General features: G+C 42.9%; 1 protein-coding gene across 5 annotated transcripts in view; it reads left to right on the forward strand.

Moving 5' to 3' along the window:
- LOC147625818 (cilia- and flagella-associated protein 100-like) overlaps nt 1-24,333 on the forward strand; it is a 131,337-nt gene extending 107,004 nt beyond the window's left edge. For all 5 annotated transcript variants that reach the window (XM_086817387.1, XM_086817388.1, XM_086817392.1 and 2 more), the window contains 5 exons: nt 4,173-4,258; nt 10,015-10,170; nt 10,329-10,523; nt 11,379-11,549; nt 23,921-24,333. In XM_086817387.1, coding sequence (XP_086673513.1) covers nt 4,173-4,258; nt 10,015-10,170; nt 10,329-10,523; nt 11,379-11,549; nt 23,921-24,055 — 743 coding nt within the window. In that variant the 3' untranslated portion in view covers nt 24,056-24,333. The remainder of the gene's footprint in view (nt 1-4,172; nt 4,259-10,014; nt 10,171-10,328; nt 10,524-11,378; nt 11,550-23,920) is intronic.
- The last annotated feature ends 657 nt before the right edge of the window (nt 24,334-24,990 follow it).

The raw sequence follows: 24,990 nt of genomic DNA on the forward strand, positions 1-24,990 counted from the left end.
ATATTTTTCCACCAGGGTTACCCGTTTGGGTGGAATATATTTGTTAGTGATGCCATAGATTGGGTCTTTCAGAAGATCAAATCAAAATTGGAATATTAGCAATTGCCAACCTAGCCTTTTTTTGATTCATGTTTATCATTTAATTCATGGTCTTTTCATTTGTTGACCCATCACATGCTAAGTGCATCTAGCATTGCTTATGTGCATTGATGAGTTTGGTTATGCATCATTATCTTTGTGATTAACCATTCTTGCATTCCACTCTCATCCCTATTTCTTAACAAACTTTGGAGACGGTGTGCATGGAGCATCGATAGGTGGGCGGTTTTTGCATATTTTCTCATCTTTTCTTGCGTAAAATCCATGTTTTTACATGGTGGTCTCCCCACCAATCAGTGGAGATTGGTTTTCGGCGTAGCACCTATCTACCCGAGATGTGCGGCAAATTCTGAGATTGTATAGCATTGTTTATGGGAACGTAGCACTGCACTGTATTTGGGGTTCTATAGCCCAACTTATGGGCAAATTAAGTGGTTGTGCCATGTATATGTCACTTGGGGGGCAGTTGCTTGGCTTTCCCAGTGTGGTCCGCAACTTTTCTACGAGCGCAGTGATACAGACATTGCTATTTTCATTTGCAGAGGTATTGCCCAGTATGGTTTGTTGTAGCATGTCCCTCACTCACATTACACACCCCCCAGATAGAGGATTAACACTTGTTAGGAGTTTGTTGCCAGTATTACAACATGGCAAATCTGGAGCGCTAGATGCACAGAGGCAATTGAGGGTGTCCAGATTTTTGAGTCTCAGTGCATTAGGACTATCTGGGGTGATATCATCCATACTCTCATGGCTACATGGGCTCGTATTCGGGGGTCCTCTCGTTCTGGGTAGGCAAAGCGCGTTGTATTTACGTGGGAGTGGGACCATGGCATTTTCTTTTCCTCTAGTCCCACAAGTCTTTCATGGCACCATGATGCTCCTCAGTGGTTGAGATCAACTTACATATTGTCGTGATTCTATTCTAGCTTATAGTCGTGATTGTTGTATGCTTTTCTCATACTTAATAGAAGTCTCTTCCTTGAAGAAAAAGAAAATCCGTGTTTTTCTCTCTTTATGTTGAAATTCAGAATCAGTACACAATTTTCTTGCAGCACCATCTTCTTTATTCTCCTGACTACCTCTATGGAGCCCGAACGTCGCTTTAATGGGCCATTAGGAGCACCCTCAACTTGATGGGAAGCATGTTGAGTTCTAGCAAGAGGAGGTTAAAGGAGTTGAGAAATCTTACTTTGAGGAGCAAATGGCCAAACTCTATGTAGATTTGCAGGTTGATATTTATGAGTTGTGGGAGCAAGTGTTACTCCTTCAGAGAGTAGTGATTGCATCAGCCCCTACTCCAGATATGGTTACCGTAGCACCTTCTTTCACACCGGATGCTTTGCAGGCGAGAAGAAGAAAGGACGTAGGAGGTTGTAGACTCTTGGCTCAACCGTGGTTGGAATGTGCACTTTGACTTTCACCCTATCCTTGATGCTCGGAAGATTCAGATGAGGGGTCTCTTGAAGGGGAAGGCTCTTACTTGGTGGAGAGAACTCAGGGATAAACCCACTACTTGGGCAGATTTTGAGGTGCAGTTTCGTGATGAGTTCCTCAAGGCGGCAGAGAGTGAGTTTGATGTGTGTAATTTTGCAGATTTGGATATGTGAAACATGTCTTTTGACACGTATCTATAGAGGAATAACCATAGCAGAACGCTTGAGGATGCTATCAAGTATGCTAGAGCCTAGGATTTATGAGGAGACCATGGCTTGCCAAACGTAGAGAAACAGGTCTCTTGGAAACCTCACACTCCAAGCAGTTCTGAATAGGGTTCCCAACGTAAACATAAGTTTAGATTTGGGAAGGCTTCATATAATAAAAATCAAACCGAGGCTTCGGGTGATTCCAATCCAAAGAAAGAGAAGAAACCCACCAAGGTCTCTAGACTTTCGGAGATGGCGGGTGTTTATTTGTGGCCAGAAGGGCCATATGAGAGCAAGTTGTCTGCAGGCAAAGAAAATTCAATTGGAAGGGTCATATTTTGTCCTTCGTTATGGAGGGTCTTCCAATTTGTCTCGAGGGTGATTTTATGGTCCCATCCTCTACTCTTGTAAATTCAACATAACTTAATAATATAATTGAAAATTTGGATTATGAGGCGTTTCAGCGTGTTCTTGATCCCCTTTCATCTAATGTTAATTGTAATTTGAATATAGTTAAGTTGGATGCTTGGGAGCCAGAGACTTAAGAATCTTGCCTGCTGAATTGCCTTATGGTTTGCCGCCCACCAGTAGATCGGTGGACCATAAGATTGATTTGCTTTCGAGGTCTCAACCTGTGAGTATAGCACCTTATAGGATAAGCAAGTTGGAAGAGAATGAGATTGTCCAACAGTCGTCAGAATATCTCAAGATGGGAGGTTGAAGTTTTCATTCCTGTGACAAGACTTGATAACATTAAAGTCCAGGGCTATTTTTGCTTCAGGAAACTCAAAAGAAAAGAAGCTTTCCTGGCAATAACATGAGAGTGTAAATTCAGTATATTGAGGACACCATGCATTCTTGGAGTACATCGTAAATGCTTTTTGAGTAGCTTGATGGGTTTTCTGTCCACCTTAGTACACCACAAACATGCGAATGCTGCAAACATGAAACTGTCCAAATCTGTCGAGGACCAGGGAACAATAGGCAAGTGAAACTAAATATAAGCCATTAAAATGGATTGCACTATTCTCAATCTAACATGCAACAAGCAGGTAGATAATTTCTTAAGTTTGAAATTTAGCTTTTCCAACACCCACTGTCATTCACTTCAGAGAGACATTCTAGCCCAGAGGATACCCAAGATGTCTGACTCTCTGTTCTGATGAGGTTATGTACCTTGGCCAAAGAATCACAATGCTTAAGTGGTAGACGCTTGGACTTGGCAAAATTAATTTCTAAGCTTGCCGCAAGACGGAACAAATCCAAAGCATCCATAATTATTTTGACATCATCTTGAGTATTCCTTGGAAAGAAAATGAGTCATCTGCATAAGCTTGGCTAACAAAGTGATTCACATCGGAAATCTGTATGCCATGTGGCTTGTTCTCTACAAGGAGTTTGTCCATTAATAAGAGCATGGGATGAGTGGTTATTGCATAGAGCAATGTACTAAAGGGGCAACCTTGTCGCAGTGATTTGCCCAGAGACCAACAGTGCCTTCTTCATAGAACCAGTAAATAATATTTCTCATCTTAGGCCCAAACCCCATATTTTCCATGACACTAGTAATAAACTGCCATTGTACTGTATCAAATGTTTTTTCTCTGTCTATCTACATTATGACTACATCCTGCTGAGTATATTTCACATATGCAATGCCAATGTAAGCATTGGCAATGTTATCCATTATTGGGCACAAAACCATATTGTGCAGGGTGTAGACCCTCATGTAAGATATTCTTCAAACGGTTAACCAGCACTTTTGCAACCAGTTTGTAAACCACAGGCATAAGAGTTATTGGTCTCCAATCTGATAGCTTTTCGCACAGATGTTTTTTGGGAAATAAACGAACCAATCACACACTTTTTTTTTTTTGTGAAAACCATGGTTTCATTATAAATGCAATGTACATTTATAGCTTCCCCAACATGGAGCAGCTACTACGGAAAACTAGAAATAGTGATAAAACACGTCCAATTGGGCCGTGGAAAGGTCTCCAAGAAAGTGGCCATCTTGGAGAGACTGGAGCAAGGAGAATCTGAAAAAGGCGAAGACATCCACCGAAGTGTGCCCAAACGACTTAGTGTTGCGGGTATGGTATAAACTCCATAAAGCCCAATAACAACACCACGAAAAAAAGAGAGCATAATCGGGGGTAGAGGGATATCTACCAAACAGCCAAAAGTGCCTGCCAAAGGAAAGGCTGGGAAACCGGGCATGGAGAAGAGTTGTCAAACGAGCCAAGAAATCTCGAACGGTAGGACAAGCCCAGAGAAGATGCAAGACCGTCTCGCGCGGATGCAAACAAGTAGGGCAACACACACACGTGTCTATGATATGTGTTTATTTTTATAAAAGGATGTGCTTTTAAAGAGAAGAAATTCATGTTTTACTTTTTTGTTTCGTATTAAATACTTATGAAACAGATGAGCTTGTGATACATGATGCAAGTGGAGAAGGAGAAGCGGATACAAGTGTTGTGGAACAAATGTATTTTCGGACTCCTAATCAGGTGGGCTCAAGGATCATCAAGGTGTCTCGTTTTCTTCTTCTTTTTTATCCAATCCTATTAAGTATGACCAAATTACAATAAATCCAAGATAAAAGCCTTATACAAAATTATGCAGAAAAGAAGTGAGGCTGTCATAATTCTGGAAAGAAGTGCCATGAAGGCCTTGCGGCTCTAAATGTGAAGAAAGGACTCACTCATGAAGGAATCTCTGCAGCACATGAGTCGTCCTGAATTCTTGCCATGTAGCCATGAGAGTGTGTACAATATCCTGCCTGCCATATTACGAAGAGTGATTGAGAGTCATAAGTCTTAAGTCCGATCCAGAGCCTCTACATCTCTAGATCTGCCATAAGACTCCCAATGACCTCCCAAGTTGAGTCTACAGAAGGAAAATGAGGTCTATGCACAGATATAGGCAGAGCATCTAGGGTGATAGGTTTAGGGACTCTTTGCATATCAAAATGGCCCTGTCCAAATCTTCTCCCTCATACATAACTTGAGGATGTAATTGTCTAGCCTACCTATACCAAGGATCTCCAAGTGATGTAGCAAGATTCTCTCCTCATCCTACCAATCGAGTGTACACTACTTTGCCAGATTTTTTGGGTCTCTCAGCGACCCATATGGAATGCTGAGTGGACACGAAAGTTGCGAAGTATTGCGGGCATTTGGGATCTTCCATCTTTAATTGTTGAGCAGGAGTCCACAGTGCTTGAGGAACCAGAACATGGAGATGTGTCTCTCCCAATTGGATCTCCCAATTGTCTCCAAAAAAGATCCTACATGGGTAATGCGATGCCAAAGCTCTCCCAGTGTAGTGTTTATGACTAAGGGAGTGTCCTTTGGGGAGATTGCATTAATCCACCATCGCCACTCTCTGGATCCAATGGTAGGTTCTGGAAAGGGCATTCACCATAAAGCCAAAGATGCCATTGATTACCCATGACAAGAGATGAGTGAGGATCTATGTCCGAATGGCCATCATTGATTCCAACCACTCTAATCATAAAAAGAATGGCATCCTCAATTGGCTCCTGCTTTGTGAGTCTGACTGGTATCCAGCCCTCTCCCATCTTGTAAAGGACTCTCTCCTCCCTGGTCCATAAGGGTCTGAAAGGATACAAATCACCTGTAAGAGAACATCTGTGCCTAAGAAGGCACCCATTTGATTTCCTCCCTAAACCCAGTCAAGGAATATAGCTGCATTAATTGGCAGAGTATGTCTACAAGTGCCTCGCAAGTCCTGAGTGATGATGTGGTGCTTGGGTGAGGGAATCTCTGACTCTCCAGAAGCCCAGTGTGGAGGCCGGTGTAGTGTCTTGTTTTCTTTCTCTTTGCTTTTCCAAAAAGGAGGCTGTTGTTAAGTATGACAAAACATACAGGAGGTAAGAGACATGCAAAAATGGAAGCTTCTTTAAAGTATATTCACCATTGATAAAGCCAGTCAAAAAGATGATAATGCCAAATAATTCCATTTTGGGAGAGTTCAAGAAAAGGCTCTCTCTCCAGGCTTTCTACCCTCCACTAGTGTGAACAATGTTATAACAAATGGTAGAATCTGATTGAATCCTCAATTTTCCATATTTTCCAAGCTTCCCTAAAATCTCCCATACTTGGCTACTCTGCAGATTGCAAACTGTGGCACTGGCTCTTTATTCCAGAAAAAATAGCGTGTGTGATGCGCTTGTAAGTGTAGTGTAGTGTTGGTACTTGGATCCATTTTGCCTTTCCTATATAGTCAAAACACTGTGGCCGGAGAAATGTTGATTCACAAGTGGGTCTTTGGAGGGATAAGTAAGGACATGTTAAGCATCCCATCAAGTTGCAGAGCAGAGCCATATCAAGACCTTGCAGACATAAGGAGAATCCAAAGTCATGGATCACCATTAGATAAAAAATGATGGTCCCTTCTATTGAGTTTTGGGTCTTCAATTCGTTCTGCGTCTCCTTGTCCAAGAGTGTGTAGTACCAGCAATGGATGTCAGGATGAAAGCTCCCTGTGGCTGCAATCACTCCATGAGTGATCTTGGCACATTCGTCTCCCACTCTTTTCCGTGGGTGTTCAAGCCACGTGGCGTGCCATCGGGGGGAGCACCAGCTGGTGGAAGTTGAATCTAGGACCTCTCGGTCTTGAGTAAGTGCACCTAACCGTTGGGCTACACTCCCTTGGCAGAAATTAACTACACTAGCAAAGAGAAAAAAGAAGAGAAGAAAGAAAGCATGTAATCTAACAAGAGAGAAAGAGAGAGAGCTCATAAAGCTTAGTTCACAATGGGGAGTGTGTTTTGCCTAATCACCATATGATGATTATGAGAAAAATCTCTATGGAAGTGTCTTATATACCATAAGAAAGTTTCACACTATAATCTGCCATGTTGAACATGGTAGCACTTTTAGGACGTACCTGGGTGGAAGAGGCACATGGAATCTGGTCGGAAGTAGTACGGTATAAAGGTACAATTACGAACTTACATTTATGCTTAGTAGAGTTCTTGGTTCAATTTTAGGGAGATGCAAAGTTGTGCAATCCTTGTTGGATAAACTTCTAGTCATATATGGTTGTGATTCGTGAAGTACCCATTGTCGGCTCTAATCTCTCTTGACTTGGAGGTGATTGAACTGGAAGATAGTTTGGGTTTCTCTTTACAATGTATGAGGTTTTTTAGTGTTTTCACTATTCTATTTTTCTATGTAGGCCATATTTTTGTAGAGGTGACTACTAAAATGTCGATTTCGAAGGTTTATATCGTTTTTCTTTTACTTTTTTGCAAGAAAGAGACTTCTATTAAGTATGAAAGAATCAATACAAAATCATGGCTAGGAGCTGGAAATCCTCATCACAGTGTAAGGTAATCGTAGCAAGTCAGGGGCACAGTGATGGCAAGAGAGTCGAGTGGGAGTTGAAGAAGATAGAGAAGAAGATCCCATGATCCCACTCCCTCATGAAGAAGATGCACTTTGCTTGCATTGATCTAGAAGGTCCCTGTATTGGACCCAAATGGCCATAAGGGTATGAATAATATCTCCCCAAATGGTACAAATGCACTGAGTGTCATAAATCTGGGTGCCCTCGATCGCCTCTGTACATCTAGCCCTCCATATCTATCAGGCAATGATGCTGGCAATAATCTCCCACGTGCTATCAAGTCTCTCTAGGGAGGATGTGAGGTGTGACCAAGGAATATCATGAAGTGTGCAACTATGTGCCATCCCTCTGTGGATCATGATGGCAGAGTCATGGTCCTTGCCCTCAAAGAAAACGTGAGGTCCGGACTGAGTGATCCTGGCAATAGAGCCCCAAGTGGTGTATAGAGTGCCTCTCCGCAGTCTGTCTAAAAGCTGAGCTATGGAGCTCCATATTCTCTGTGCAACTCTGCAACCCAAGAGAAAATGTTGAACAGTCTCAGAGGCTTTATCGAGCATCTAGGGCAAGCTGGATCCGCACCAGAGATGGCTCTCCACTGGTTAACAGGGAGACCACCATGTAACAAGAACCATTAAAAATGGGGTATCTAGCTTTTCTTGTTAGATTGCCAAATCTGATGCCAAAACCTCTTTTGAATCAATGGAGTGATCCTCCCAAAGCTTTCCCAGTGTGGCCTGAGGATAGGAATCCTCTCAATCTCTCCAAGTAGTAATAGTTTGGCATTCCTCACAGTGCAATCATCTCTAATCTCGCTTGACTTGGACGTGATTTAATCGGAAGGTAATTTGGGTTTCTCTTTCCAATGTATGTGGTTTTTTAGTGTTTACACTGTTCAGTTTTTCTATGTAAGCCATTGTAGAGGTGACTAAAAAATTTATGAAAATATCGATTTGGAACATCTATACCTTTCAAAAAAAAAAAACAAGAAAGAGACTTCTATTCAGTAAGAAAGAATCAATACAAAATCATGGCTAGGAGTTGAAAATCCTCAGCACAGTGTGTAAGAGAGTTATCGCAGCTAGTCAGGGCGCGGTGATGCCATGAGAGTCCAGTGGGACTCAAAGAGAAGAAGATCCCATGATCCCACTCCCTCATGAAGAAGGCGCGCTTTTCTTGCATCGATCTAGAAGGTCCTTGTGAAGGGCCCAAGTGGCCATAAGGGTATGGATAATATCTCCCCAAAGGGTACAAATGCACTGAGTGCCATAAATCTGGGTGCCCTCGATCACCTCGGTACATCTAGCCCTCCATATCTACCAGCAAGGAGTGGTGCTCGCAATAATCTCTGAGATGGTGTCAAGTCTCCCGAAGGACAATGTGACATGTGACCGAGGAATATCCTGAAGTGTGCAGCTCTGGGTTATCCTCTGTGGATCATGATGGCAGAGTCATGGTCCTCGCCTTCAAAGAAAACCTGTGTCCACTCGTTAACAGGGAGACAACCGTGTAGCAATAGCAATAACCAGAAAAAATGGGATACCTGGCTTCTCCTGTAAGATTTCCAAAGACAATTCCCAACCTCTTTTGAATATCAATGGAGTAATGCCAAAACTTTTCCAATGTCGCCTGAAGGTAGGAATCCTGTGAATAGTCCAAGTAGTATTAGTCTGGGATTCCTCATAGCGTAATTGAAGAAAGGCAAACTCTTCAAGGGATTGGCTGCATAATTCCATTTCCACTCACCCTCACCCTATGGGTGATGTTTAATGAGAAATCCATCATAAAGCCATAGAACCTTGGGTTACAGACTTAAGGGGAGGGTCAATAGACCAATACCTCCCTGAGTGACCGACAACTCTCACCTAGTCCTCGTCCAGCATGGCTAGTACTTGCAGCGGTACACTTGTCCTGGAAGAAGTACTCGGCCATCTAGGGTGATACTCATCATGAAATATAGTAGTGAGCCACTCATGGGGGAGTATATTATCTAGATTTTTGTAAGCACTCGATGTTAGGTTTTTATAGGAATATGCACGGATACAGGTGGTATGGTGCTCCTTCATTTGTTGAGAGGAAATAGGATGCCTTATTGAGCCTTCTTTATTCTTCCAATATTGTTCCCATGTCCTTTTAGCAATGTATGTTACAAACCTTGAAGGAATTTTACATTAGTGAAATAATCACATTGCAAAAAAGGATTTTGTAACCCTTAAAAAGGACATTTTTATGTTGTGTTAGGTTAGCAAACTAGTTCTAATCTCATAGTATGCTGGGCATCGACGGATGGCATGCTCCTTGGTCTCAACCTCATGCATATCACATATTTTGCATGCTCAGAGCTCTTGATTCTTACGTATGTATGGTACCTCTCTGGCTGCTTCAATGTGGGACCTATGTGATGGCACATGGAGCTTGCCCATGGAGATCCTCAGCGCAGATCACATGAACCTTTAGGTCAGATGGCATTTGGATAAACCCATTTGTTGTAACTGTTAGAAACTGATCTCAATATAGGGTCATCCTTGATGATGGGAGTGTCTCTGGCTGTACCCTTGTTTTATGGATGTAAATCTGCCAAATGTCTGGTATGATGACTCTCTTGAGCTCTTGCATCGTTAATGCATTGGGCTGCGCAACATATTGATACGGATGCAATACATCTGTAAAGAGACCATGTGCTGTCATCCACTATTTCTCTGGTGTACCAACTATTCTCAGCTCCTTTGTGATGCAAGAAGCATGGATGAGGACAGGGATAGCCATGGGTGTTGTTGTCTACCTTATGTCATGATTCCGAACTTGCGTACCTCTGTATGTAAGAGAGAACAAGGGTGGGTTCAATTTGTCTTCAAACATAATCATTTGGCTTTTTTTTATTATCTTGGAGCAGCTACTTGAGATCTTTAGAGAGCTAGAAGAGAAGAACCTCCTTTTGATGCAAGAGTCTCAAGACATAGAGACCAGCCTAGAAGACCTGAAGACAAGGTTCAACGATACTAAGGTTAAAAATGATTCAAAGATTACGAGTCTTCGCTCACAGCTGGAGGTATTTCTATCGTCAAAGTAAAGCATCACTCATTATTTTTTCAGCAAATGTGTTAGTGTTCCAAAAGCTTAAGACAACTTTGTAACTTATGATTATTCTTTTTTGTTTATTTTCCTTTTCTGCAAATACCTTACGTCCTTACAATTTCAAGCAAACAGGCAATCAAAGTAGCTGTAAAGACAGAAGAGGAACGACAGAGCAACTTACAGAACAAAACAAATGTAAATATGGTAGACAAGAAGTATGATATTTCCTTTGAAGAGATAGCAACAAAAGTATCTGAGATATATATCAGGTGTGGACTTGAGGATGATCCATCTTTAGGAACACTACAAAGGCTTACAAGTATTGAGGTCTGCTTCTACGGATTCCTTGGTTTTTCAAATTTCCTTCTTCAACTGCCATTTATTAAATGTTTATTGTGAGTGCTCAGCCTTTTTTATAGTATATTATTGAAGATACACCAACTGCATTCATGCAGGGTTGGGGCATCTTCGATGTTCTTTAAAGGTGCTCCAGATGGATAGACTCACGGCAGGCCTACTAGGGGTGCGAAAAAAGATTGCATGGATTGATATTTCCATCCCTTTGACCTTTGGAGGTGTAGTTGTCGAGACCTTGTTTCATGGTTGGGAGTGTGCCCTTTTACAGGTGTTCTCTTTGACCTTTGGAGGTGCAGTTGTTGAGACCTTGTTTCATGGTTGGGAGTGTTCCCTTGTACAGGTGTTCTCTAGGCGACAATGGTGTCCTCTAAAATGAGAATAGGGAGAAATGATGGGAATGCGTTGGCCATTCATTGAGGAACTCTTGCTACATATAAAGGTTTTGCCTAACAGCATATGAATCAACATTGTGTGGGTCTCCATGCATGGTACATAGCCTTGTCACATACCCAATTCTCCCTTCAGAGCTCATCTCTTAGTAGTGGACACCAGCATGGGAGATTATTGAATCTATCAGAAATTTGGAGGGTTTGATGTACGTAGGCTATTGAGAGGACCAAGACTTTCTCTATCCATAAACCTTATCATGACTATCCTATGGACTAGCATACACATGTCAATAACTTTTCTTATCTCGATCACCATAACAGTATATTGTCTTTGATATATCTTGTTAAACCCTATTTGTGATTTTTTGCAATCTTGTTAGGAAAGGTTTTAAAACGTTTAAATGCCAATTGTCCTCAGTAGTGGTGATCTTAACAGGCTAAGCTGGAAGAAAGCATTGCAGCTTTAGAAGGTGTGCCCAGAGAGTTTATTGAGCAAACTGAGAAATCTCGAGAGAAACAAAGAAGACTTGCACTAAGAGAAGAGAAGATGGAGAAACAAAGAATGGAGCAAGAGAGGAGGGCCGAGAGGAGTTTAGAACGTGCACATGTAAGTGCTTTATCAATGCCATCATACCCCATAAAACTAAATAAATTTCTTGTTCCATCCTTGTGGTATTGTGTTCCTTCTCAACGAAATGTCCAGTTAAGACCATATTAGGGAGTTTGGTAAAATCCCAATTTCCATTTTGCAAAATCAAAACAAAGGGAGGGAATGGTGAATCCTTTTAAGATTTTATCAAAACCCCCTCACATGACATATCGTTGGAAAGCTCTTGAAGAGTAGGTTCTAAATCCATATTCCCTGACAACTTTGGAATTGTTATGCTCAAGATACACCAAAAAGTAGATTCAAAAGAAAATTCCCAAAGTAATGGGATTTTCCCAAATTCCCTAAATATGGTCTTAGTTTATGATATCAGGTGTTTGAACCTTGTTTTGGAAATTGTGTATTGGATTCTTTCCAATACATAGTCGTAACTCTCTATGATACTTGGCAATGGAGAGAGTGTCAACAAGGGCACTAGTTTCTCCTTTAGTTATCTTTGGTGTTGGAGGCATCAATCATTGTTCTACGTTCAAAAACAGATACGTGTGGTAGGTTAGAATCCAATGGATAGAAATTATTGAGTCAAATTGTATGATCCTATTCTAAACACCTTTTCTATTTCTTAGCTAAAGGATTTAGAACATTATTCCAAGGCTCAAGTATTGAGACTAGATCTCTTTGTTAGATATCAATGTCCATCCTCACTCCATTTTGTAATGGGTTTTGTTAGCTTATGTTTTGTGAGACCCCCATTATAAGGAGAAGCCAAGGTTGAGCTACTTGACACATAGGCCTTGTTTAGGCACCAAATGGTGGCCTTGGCCGGATGATGTTGGCAGGTGTGACACAGTGGGTAGGTATAGACTGTTAGCACGAAAATGGAATGCACTAGGGTAGGTAGACTTTACTCTTGGACACCCTATCATGACATTGTGAACTAAGCATGTCCATGTCTCAAAGCTAATGACCAAATTTGATGGAAATGGTGATCCCATCTAGTATCTAGAGAAGTTTGAGCATGTCCATGTCTCAAAGCTTTGCGGTGGGGGGGGAGGGGGGAGGGGGGGTGGAAGAGTAAATCTTACATTGGAACAACTGATTACAAAGTATGATTGCAAAGCAGGGCAAATGCCATCCATCTTGCTAGGACATGAAAAGATGCAGGGGAGAAGAGAGCTTGAGCTCTTGCAAGCACACATACACTCACAAAATCCTAAAAGAGAACACACAAGGTGAGAGGCTGAAAATCTTCTTCTTCACACAACACTCAACACACCATATACAAAGATAAGGTACACACTATATGAAAAAAGTACTCAACCAAATACATACTAGGGTTCTCTATAGTGTGAACCCAACTAAATGAGCTGGCGCTATAACTATGCCAGTCTCTAGAATGGCTGTTACACAGCCTGTCATCCTACTGGCCGCATATCACCCATGATCTCACCAACCATGCCAGTGATGTAAGTGTGGAGCCTATCCCCCAGGCGGGTCATCAGTGTCCACCGCCTCACTAGATGAGCTCGATATCTCAACACTCTCCCTCGAGCTCAACTCCATCTCATGTACACCAAGCGAAGCCCTGAATCTGCGGAGCTTCTCTGTACCCAATGCTTTGGTAAAGATGTCAACGACCTGATCCTGTGTGCTGACGTAAACAAGGTCAACGTCTCCTGCCAAAACCTTCTCTCTGACAAAATGGTAGTGGACCTCTATATGCTTCATGGTGCGAGCATGAGAAACTGGGTTCTTGGCCAACTGTATACTTGTCACAGAAAATGACAACTTGTCTATCCACACTGATAGACCCAAATCTGCAAGTAGCTTTCTCAACCAAGCTACCTTACATGCTGCGATAGCAGCACCTCTGTACTCGGCCTCTGTAGTACTGGATAAAGCAACCGTAGGCTGCTTCTTGCTGCTCCAAGTCATAGCAGCACTCCCCAAAGAAAACATGAAGCCACTAGTAGATCTTCTATCTGAGATACTTCAGCATCTGTGTACCCATGTACACATATCTCTGTCCCAGTTTCATAAAATAGTCCATAATGCAGAGTAGACCTCACATACCTCAGATTGCGTCTCAATGCATCCAAATGCGGCTTCCGACGAGGAACTTGCATAAACTGACTCACCAACCCAACAGCGTAGCTCAAATCTGGCCTGGTGATCGTCATGTAGATCAAGCTTTCTACTATGCGCCTATACATAGTAGGATCCTCCAAAATTTCTCCTAAATCTGCACTCAACTTGCCATTCTGATCCAATGGCACTGAGATAGGCTTACAGCCTGTCATACCATACTTGGACAACATGTCCAAGCCATACTGTCTCTGCAATAATCCAATACCATGTGGTGACCTAATCACCTCAATTCCCAAGAAATATCTGAGCTCCCCCAGATCCTTCATCTCAAACTTTTGTCTAAGCAAGATCTTTACATCAAAGATCTCTGCATCATGGTCCCCCGTAATGATCAAATCGTCTACATAGATGACAACAAGCACAACCCCTCTATCACTGTGTCTCACATACAGCGAGAAATCTGCATTGGCTACATGAAAGCCAATAGTGACAAGATATTAAGAAATCTTGCTAGACCATGCTCTTGGTGCTTGTTTTAAGCCATACAAGGCTTTCTTCAACCTGCAAACATGCTCGGGGTGACTCACATCCTCATAACCAGGTGGCTGCAACATATACACCTCTTCCTGCAAATCCCCATGCAAGAATGCATTCTTTACATCCATCTGATGTAAAGACCATTGCTTTGACGCAGCCACTGCTATCACAACTCTCACTGTTGCCATCTTGGCAACTGGGCTGAAAGTTTCCTCATAATCAATACCATATGTCTGCGCATATCCTTAGGCTACCAATCTAGCCTTGTACCTGCTTATACTTCCATCATTGTTATGTTTTACTTTGTACACCCACTTGCATCCAATGGCTTTCTTGCCTTCAAGCAATTGCACTAAATCCCAAGTCTCATTTCCATCATATAGTGCATCCATCTCCTCATCCATAGCTTTCTCCCAACACACATTTCCAACAGCCTCATCAATGCATGTGGACTCTACAACCTGTACAACTTTTGCCATGTATGCATAGTGATGTGCCACATAACCATCATAGGTAAACCTCTGCACAGGGTTCTTCACTCTCCCAGATCTTCACGGCTTTGTATTCATGGCTTCCATAGCCTTCTTTACACCAGGTGTTCTCATAGCTGGTATCCCAAGATCCTCATCAAGGCTCATCTCTGAGCCACTAGAGTCTCCATCAACATGAGAATACCCTACATAAATGTCAGGCATACTAAGGGGCTCAATCACTTTCTCTTTGTCTTTATGTGATGTACTAATCACATTTGCAGGACTGGTATTATGACGTAGCGTGCCACTCCATGGTCTATCAACTGAACCACTAGATGAGGACTCTCCTGGTCCACTCAAAGACTGTGATTGCTGACTTGCATTCTGTGCAACCACATTCCCACTCACATCAACCCTAACAGCTTTTTTTACAGTCCTGATCTCATCAAAAACAACATCCCTGCTTACCCTCAACTCATGTGTAGCAGGGTTATAACACCTGTATCCCTTTTGCTCAAGGGAATACCGAATAAACACACATTTTTCAGCTTTTGGATCCAGCTTAGTTCTCAACTCATCTGGCACATGCACATATGCAATGCATCCAAAGACTTTCAGATGAGACAAATCAGGTTTTCTGCCAGTAAACCTCTCCTCTGGAGTTACATCATGTATGGCTACAGTTGGAGTCCTGTTCATGATGTAAACTGCTGTAGAAACAGCCTCAGCCCAATAGCTATGCGGCATATTCTTCTCTCCCATCAATGCTCACGCAATCTCAGCAATGTGCCTGTTTTTCCGCTCAGCAACTCCATTTTGCTGCGGAGTGCATCTGCATGTAAACTGTCTCTGAATACCATTCTTCTGCAAAAATTCAGAGAACTCATTGGAGAAGTACTCTCCTGTGACCTTAGGCACTTTACATGTTTCCCTGTTTGCTTTTCAACCATAACTCTGAAATTCTGAAAATGAGTGAAGACCTCACTCTTCTCCTTCATGAAGTATACCCACACTTTCCTTGTGTGGTCATCAATAAATGTCACATAATACCTGCAGCCTCCCATAGACATGGTCTTCGTAGGACCCCATACATCTGAATGCACAACATCTAGTGCATTTCTGCTCACATTTCCGTCACGTGGAAATACATGCTTTGTTTGCTTTCCAAATTGGCATGCTTCACATATTTTCTACATCCCTTCAACTTTAAACTTTGGCAGCCCTGTCACAATTCCTTTAGTGTGCATAGACTTCATTCTCTGCACATTCACATGTCCAATTCTTTTATGCCAAATGTCTGTGTTTGCAACAATTCCTCAACCATTTGCAAACATCGCAGCACTTACTTCAGGCATGTTTACATTCAATGTAAACATTCTGCCCACTCTGTTACCTTTTGCAACCAACCTGCACTTGTCTTTAAAGTCTTCAATCTAACAACCATCAGGGTTAAACCGAACCTGTAAACCTTGCTCAATCATCTGGCCAACTGAAACCAGATTCTTTGTTATGTTCGGAACATGAAGTACATCTGCAAGGTACTTCACTTTGCCATCCTGCATAGACAATGGCACATCTCCAACATGGGCAATTGAATGAGCAGTGTCATCCCTTGTTTCCACAAAACCTGGTCTTTCAAGGTTTTTCATCTTCTTGAACCACTCCCCATGACTTGTCATGTGGTTCGAAGCACCTGAATCAACGTACCATACATCATCGTTATGTGCTGCTTCAACATTTTGAGACATGGCATTAACGACATGCTGCATAACAAACAACCTTTCATTATCCTCATTGTTTCTGCTCGAGGATGCATAGTTGTTTTGCTGCAATTTTCCATTTTGCATGTCAGTCTGCTTCTTATAACAATCTGCCTACACATGTCCATGCTTACCACAATAAAAGCATCCACGTTATCATTATACTGCCTTTGCCAATTTCCACGACCTCTTTGACTCCCCCTACCTTTGAATTGGCCTCTTCCACCTGCGTGTTGTTGTTGTGAATTCTGGGACTGCTATTGTTGCTGCTGCTGGCCATAATTCTGATTACTTGTTCGGCCACCTCCTTGGCCGCGTCCATGGCCTCCTCTACCTCGTCCTCTTCTTGAACTTGTGTAGAAGGCCTGTTGCTCTGAACTGTTTTTGTTTTGTGAAGACTGTTGGTCTTCACCCAAGCTCTTCTCTTCTATAATCAACATAGACACCAAATCTGTGAAATGGGGAATGTTTTCCGGAGTCTAAATAGACGTCTTGAACGCCTTGTATTGTGACCCGAGACCATGTAGACAGACTTCCACCTTATCATCATCATCTACTGAAACACCAATAGATGCAAGGGATTCCACAATACCCTTGATCTTCAATGCATAGTCATTCACAGACATACTCTTTTTCTCCACAGTTCATTCTTCAACTGTGTCTTTCGTGCCTTGGTATTCGTTTCATAGAGTTTTACCAAGGTGTCCCACGCCTCCTTGGGAGACTTGGCATCCTGTATGTGCCCAATCATGGTGTCCTGTATACTGATAGAGAGCCAATACATAACTTTTCTGGCTCCTTGGTTCCAATCCTTGAACTCTTTCACATCTGCAGCAATCGGATTGATCTCCGGTATCTTCGGTGCCTCTTCATGCTTACCTTCTATGTTGTCCCAGTAACCCTTTCCCATCAGGAAATTTGTCAACCTGAACCTCCAAGCATGGAAGTTGTTCTTGTCAAGCTTCTCAGCAACAATCTGGTTTATGCTATCATTTGACATCTTGCGAGACACACAAATTTACCAGAAACAGCACTTTGGTTTGTCCTGCACAAACTGCTGTATTTTCTGCAGCAGCAGTACTATACTACACTCAAATGTCACAACCAATGACTTCAATGTACATACATACACCCAATGGCAACTATTTGACCTCCTTACAGCACACACAATGTCTTGCACAACCAATCTGTCTTCCTGCAATTCTTAAAACAGAGTTTTGCTGCAGAGAATCGATGACTTACCCGCAGTGCTCGAAATCGCCTGCTTTCCGAAAAACGGAGGTTCTAACGCGCCCGAAACGCGTATTCGGCCAACAAATTTCTGACCGTTAGGACTGTATAGTTGCTTATGGCTTTACTCCCGTGAAGAAAGCTCCTCAATCAGAGATCGTTTGTCGGTGCCTCCCATAGAGCTCCCGACAAGGGTGTAGTCGCCAACACAGATAGCGAAGAGTAGATGAAGCTCTTACCCTCGTACCGCTTCCTGTGCTTCTCTTGCTTACAGCTCAGCCCTTAGCATGAACCAGGCTCTGATACCATGAAAAGATGCAGGGGAGAAGAGAGCTTGAGCTCTTGCAAGCACACACACACACTCACAAAACCCTAAAAGAAAACACACAAGGTGAGAGGCTGAAAATCTTCTTCTTCTTCACACAACACTCAACACACCATATACAAAGATAAGAGTACACACTACATGAAAAAAGGTACTCAACCAAATACATACTAGGGTTCTCTATAGTGTGAACCCAACTAAATGAGCTGGCGCTATAACTATGCCAATCTCTAGAATGGCTGTTACACAACCTGTCATCCCACTGGCCGCATATCACCCATGATCTCACCAACCATGCCAGTGGTGTAAGTGTGGGGCCTATCCCCCAGGCGGGTCATCAGTGTCCACCTCCTCACTAGATGAGCTCGATATCTCAACAGAACATACATATCAAGGTTACATATTAGCTTCAAAACAATGGCCAACTAACAGTAGAAAGGACAAATACAGTCAGCATATATAATAGATTTCCTGGACTTGACTAAGGAAGTGTTGTGCATGAGTCAACATAAGCATATCCTTGGAACACAGTTGATACTTCTGGTGCTGAAGACTATGCAGCTGGCTAGCTGCATCTTCAATAACATGTTGGCCTTCTTATGTAGTTCCATTGCTGAGAGAATTTCTCAAAAGCTTGATCAAAGGATTTTGAGCTTCTTTTGATTATCCACAGTTGCCTAGCTGAGTATCTTTGTAATCTCTCTTGTTCCTCTGAGCTCTTGCTTGATAGCATCAATCATGTCTCAAGAAGGAATCATATCTAATATTCCAAGGTCTCATTGCCCTCCTCATAGAAGGCGAAAGGAAGTTCGAGGCGTTTTGAACTGCATTATTAAGTGGAGTGAGAGGAGGGATCTCCTTTGATTCTTATTCGCTCAGTGCGGCTGAAAATAAAAAGGGGCAAGAAACCAAGGTTGAGCTACTTGACACACAGGCCTTGTTTAGGCACCAGATGGTGGCCTTGGTGGCCGGAAAAGTGTGGCACACTGTGATATTGGCTATAGACCGTTAGCAAGAAAATGGGATGCATTTGGGTAGGTAGACTTTACTCTTGGACACCCTATCATGACATTGTGGGGCCCAAAGGGATAGTTTCTTATGGGCCAAGTGTACATCGGGTTGCCATGCAAATCGCACACTCATAGAGCCCTAGACTATGTGAACTAAGCATGTCCATATCTCAAAGCTAATGATCAAATTTGATGGGAATGGTGAAGTATCTAGAGAAGTTTGAACAAGTTTGCCAAGCTAATGGGAGACTTGATGACCCTGCCTTGAAGACAAAGCGGGCCACTCTGGTTTAGGTCACTCAACCCAATGGAAAAGAACTAGTACAAGATCTTGAGACACATTCATTATCTATGAAGCCCATCTCTACATTGTTCATCCCGAGTCATCACTGTGTGTTTACCCCCTTACTTAATGTGTGTTCACCCCCTTACCTATAATAGCCAACTCTTAGCAATTCTAACATCCATTTAAGCTCCCTCCACGGTATAGCACCGATGTGGAACGCAGCCATCTTTGTATATTTGCCTATTGCATAATACTCTTCTTCTCTCTATCAGTTGTCTATTGTGCTTAAGCTGTGAAAAAGATCTTACATTTTGTTTTTAAAAAGATCTTGCATTTTGTGATGAGTTCTAGGTTTACACCACCATTGTAGGTTAGCCTACACTTTTTCCCATATGAGCTGCATTTCTTTTTTTGGGGGGGAGGGAAAAGTAAATCTTATATTGGAACAACTGATTACAAAGCATGATTGCAAAGCAGGGCAAATGCCATCCATCTTGCTAGGACATACATATCAAGTTTACATATTAGCTTCAAAACAATGGCCAACTAACAGTAGAAAGGAAAAATACAGTCAGCATATAATAGATTTCCTGGGCTTGACTAAGGAAGTCTTGTGCATGAGTTAGTGTAAGCATATCCTTGGAACACAGTTGATATTGCTGGTGCTGAAGACTATGCAGCTGGCTAGCTGCATCTTCAATCACATGTTGGCCTTCTAGCATAGTTCTTTGAGCTCTTGCTTGATAGCATCAATCATGTCTCCCAAGAAGGAATCATATCTAACATTCCGAGGTCTCATTGCCCTCCTCATAGAAGGTGAAAGGAAGTTCAAGGCATTTTGAACTACAATATTAAGTGGAGTGAGAGGAGGGATCTCCTTTGATTCTTATTCGCTCAATTTGCTTCCTGCTTTTAAATACTCCTTCCTTGGAGGAAACCATTCTGTGTATCATGAATAACTCTTTGAAGAACAGGCTGAAGCCTCATACTCACTGCCTTTGTAAGATTTTGTAAGCAGACCCAAGAAAACTTCAGCATTGGAGTAGCAGGAAGCTTGATTTGTCCCCTAGAGCCTTGGTAGCTAACCAAGTGTTGCTAGCAACTGCTTGGTTTGTCACATCTTCTGGGTTTTTCATAAGGGATGCATTGGTCAGCTTTGTCGGGGCCATTCAGAACTTCCTTTGGTTAGGATTAGATGGCATTGTACACACCAGGGTGAAAGTGGTTTGGGATACCATTATTATGCCTAAGCAAGAGGAGGATTGAACATCATTGGCCCGAAGGTGCAATGTAAGGCTTTACTTTGTAAGCTGGTAGTCAAAGGATTTCTTCCTGGTACTGAGCCTTGGAAGGACTTTCTTCTACAGTAGATTACAAGGTGCATTCCGATTAGGGGAAGTGATTGGATTTACAGCCCACGTTTTATCTTCTCAGATGCAGACCACCAACCACCTTCTCTGCCCTTGTGGATATCTCTTCTACGAGCCTGGGATTGCATGAGGAGCTTCTTGGTTCATATTCCTTCGTGGTGGTCAGTTGAGGAGGCTTACGGAGAGGAGCGATTTGAGACCTTTCCAAATAGGGAGGAAGCCTACAGTGCAGCCTAGCCTCACTCTAGCGTCTTCTCAAGAGCCAACAACACCAGAGGATTCTTTGGTGGGTGAGTCTCCGCCCTTTACTTGTTTGGGCATAGCCAAGTCCTCATCCAAGGAGCTCACAGGGGGCGTCTTCCTATCTCCCACTATAGCCTGTCAAATTGCCGGGTGTCCAGTTGACAAGTGCCAGACGTCCAGTCGTCAGCAGAGCACTCCAAGCTGGTGGTTCATTCATGGAAGTACCACGTACAACCAACCTCATTATCGGCTACGTGTGCTCCGTGGCATTTACTAAATCTATTCCCTACCTTGGAGGACTGCCACTTGCACACCATCAGCAAGAGGGTGGCATGCCCCTAATACTCCCAATCAATGGTAGGTTGCACCGGAATTACACTCCTCATTTAGTGCCAGGCACTTTATGATGCACCTACACATTGTGGCTGGACCACTTGTATAAATGAGCAATCTTAGGATTTCCAAGGGATCAATCAGCTTTCGGTGAATCAGGGCAATTGTTCTTGTTCTTGTCTGCATACTGTGTATGTCTCTCCTCTTCAGATGTTCTGTCGAAATGTCATCTTTAATTGTCACTGTTGTCTCTTGGGTGCATGTCAAGCATAGTGTCTTGTTAGAGTTGTGTGCGTGCGTAGTGGAGTGGGGCGGGTTTGTGACATCAGACTTTGGGCTCACTCTGTGGCAGTATGGCTCCAGGAATTGCTACTTGGCTAGGGAGACATGCGGCTACACTGGGCAGCAAGGTCTGCTATAGGTACACTAAAATTTGGTGTCCCTGATAGGGAACTCTCAACAATCAGGAGTTCCTCGTGAATTCTAGAGTCTAGTGTCACATGCCCAACACGTGCTCTTGGGTTGCATCATCAAGTCCATTGAAAAGCCCCTTGTTAGTTCTTTGTAACAGCTGTAGGAAACCCAATTTCAATTTTGTTCCTCTCCGTGTAGCCCTCCTCCACCCTTACCCCTACCTTCACTCATGGCCAATGCAAATATGGCCGGAACTGAAACCCTGGCAACCATGCTGGGACGTGTGAATGGCAAGCTGTCAACCTTCAAAGGAACCACCACAGAGGATGCCAACAACCATGTGCAGCGCTTCCTAGCCATGTGCAGAAGCAAAGGGTTGGACAGGGAAGATGGCTATGTGGCTTCCACCTTGGAAGGGTCGGCTGACAAATGGTTCAGTCAGTTTCCGGTGAACCACTTTGCTAATTGGACAATCCTGCGTGACACCTTCTCCAAAACCTTCCATCCGACAATCATGAGGAGCGGGTGTTCAGGAACTCCACTTGAAGTGCTTCCCAGCCTGCTTGCCCGCCCATCCAGGTGACTTCATGTTGCATCAGTGGATGAACCAGGCTCTTCCTTGCACCACTCAACAAAAGATCCTAGGAGTGTTTGAGAAGGAGTACTGCAACTTCTGTGAGAAGGGTGGTCACAAGGACAAAGATTTCTATTGCCTGAAGGGGTTCTTTAGTTACACCAACAACAGCAGCCGTTCCCACCACCAAGCACAGCTGTCAATCACTTGGCAGGCCCCTACACCTCCTGTCTATCACCAGCCAATCACCTACACCCAACAAACCCCTCCCTCACTGTCAACTCTTCCCCAATCCTCCAGCCACCACCCTAGCTGCAACCCCTCCACCCCGCACACTGCTAGTCCTCTGTGACAGATGTGGTGTATGGTCACTACCACCTTGCCTGAAGGATCACCACCTTGCCGCTACTACCCAGGCTCTAAGGATCACTACACCCGTGATTGCCCAGCACTTCTGCTTCTCCATCCATGGACTTCACTTTCTCAACATCACACCTTGTCTCAGTGGGAAGAAAAGCACCCCTTGTACCACATACAGTCCCAATCACCTCCCCTCCCCTCCCCTCCTTCCTTTAGGAGGGAAGGTGAGAGGGTCTCACCCACCACTCCAACCGCCGGTGATCAACCCGCCACCTGCACAGTGATCACCCGTGCCCAAAAGAAGGCTATAGGAGCCACTTCAACTGAAGAAAAGCCTGCAGGCACATCTCCTCTTTTCCGCGATATTGTGGACCATCCATTCCTACAAGGATACAAGGATCTTTTGACTACACCACCACAGGAGGCTGCCATACATCTTGGCTCACCATGAGCACCGTCATGTGTTCCAGAGCCATCAACACCCTCAATCCAGTCCCTTCTTCAAGGCTGCCAACTGGATGTGCTCCTTCATGACCTACTTCACTGGAGCTCCGAGGTCCAACATGCAACACTCCTCACTCAATGGGAAGGACAGAGTGGCACAAAACATTGCCTCATGCATGGAGATAGGCCTATCCACTGCCACGCTCACCAACTACCGAAGCCCCTGCCTGTGAGTCCACATCAATGATCAATGGCACCTCACTTTCTGGTGCAATCATAGATGGCAGGTCTAGCATCAACTTGATGTCTGAGTTCACCCTGCACGCCCTTGTATTGACTTAAGAGTTCAATCATATTTTTTTTCAGGAAAGTGACTTCTATTAAGTAAAATAAAGTCATACAAAGGAAGATCTCAAACCAAAAGGTAGGGAGATCTCAACAAATCAGGGGCACTATGCTGCCATAAAATCCCGGTAGGAGTGGAGGAGAAGAAAATTTCATGGTTCCACAAGTTTGCTGTGTTTTGTTTGCACAGCTCTAGAAGATCCCTATATACGGGCCTAGGTGGCCAAAAGAGTATGAACGATGTCACTTTATATACTGCAAATACAGTGAGTGTCATAAACATGAATACCCTTGAAGGCCTGTGGGCATCCGGTCTTCTAGATATGCCACACTACGATACTAGCAATAATTTCCCAGGTGGTGCCAGTACTCAGCGGAGGTGGTGTGTATCATAACTGGGGGATATCCTTAAGCAAACATCTCTGAGTTATGCCCCTATGGACAAGTATAACAGGATCTGCTCCCCTTCCCTCAAAAAGAAGTTGTGGGCCAGACTGAGTCAACCATGCAACAATTTTCTTGCTAAACTTTGAATGAGTTGAGGTCACCATAGCTCCTTTTTTTTAATTGTCTATGCAGGCCCCCATACCTAGGAAAACAGGAAAGCCTATAATGTTTCGATCACAATTGTTAAAAAAGAAGAAGTTGCAAGTCACAGAAGTGAAAACAGATGATGACAAGGAACTTATTGAGTTCATTGAGCGTGATTTTTAGTTCTTTAATTGTTAAAACTCTTTAATAATTTTGTTTTCATTGGCCTTAACTCCCCAAGAGCAGGATTTGAAATATCTAGGCATATGAACTTTGATTGTTATGCTTTGAGAGATGCACAACTCACTTCTTGCATGGTTTTTCACCTCATACACCTTTTTGGGAAAAGATTTCAAAGTGAGCCTTCATAAAACTTCCAAAATTCTCTTTCTTCATGGATTCATTGTAACACTTTTGGTTTTGTAGACCCTTTAATCTTTTGTGGATGTTAATTCTACTTTCTTTCTTTCTCATGTAAAACAAAAATAAATTAAATTCTATCACAAGTTATGGAAGTGAAAACGGATGATGACAAGGAACTTTCTGAGTTCATCGAGCACGATCGTTTTCTTTGGCCTTAATTTCCCAAGAGTAGGGTTTGTTCTCACAAGAATATTTGAAATCTCTAGGCATGCAAAATTTGTTTGTTATGTTTTGAGAGAGATGTCTGCACAACTCACTTCTTGCATGGTTTTAGAGCTCGTACACCTTTTTTGGGGGAAAGATTTCAAAGCGAAAGTCCTCATAAATCTTTCAAATTTCTCTTTCTTCATGGATTCACTGTAACATTTTTGGTTCCATAGACCCCTTGATCTTTTGTAGATGTTAATATTACTTTCTTTCTTTCTCATGTAAAACAAATAAAATTACTTTCAAGTAAGCAACTTGACTTTTTCTTATGGTTGCTTGGTCTACATTGTGGGGTTTATGCCATTTGGGACTTCACCACAAAATTGAAGGAGTGCTTTGTATATGCATATATAGATTGGATAGTCAAGGAGCAGATAGCCAAGGAGTTGCATTGGATGCCATGAAGAAAGAAAATGATGCATTGAATACAAATTGAAAGAGCAATGGGACTTCACCACAAAATTGAAGGAGTGCTTTGTATATGCATA

This window comes from Cibotium barometz, chromosome 23 (assembly GCF_041138505.1).
Source record: "Cibotium barometz isolate CiBa-2024 chromosome 23, ASM4113850v1, whole genome shotgun sequence".
Classification (NCBI taxonomy): domain Eukaryota; kingdom Viridiplantae; phylum Streptophyta; class Polypodiopsida; order Cyatheales; family Cibotiaceae; genus Cibotium; species Cibotium barometz.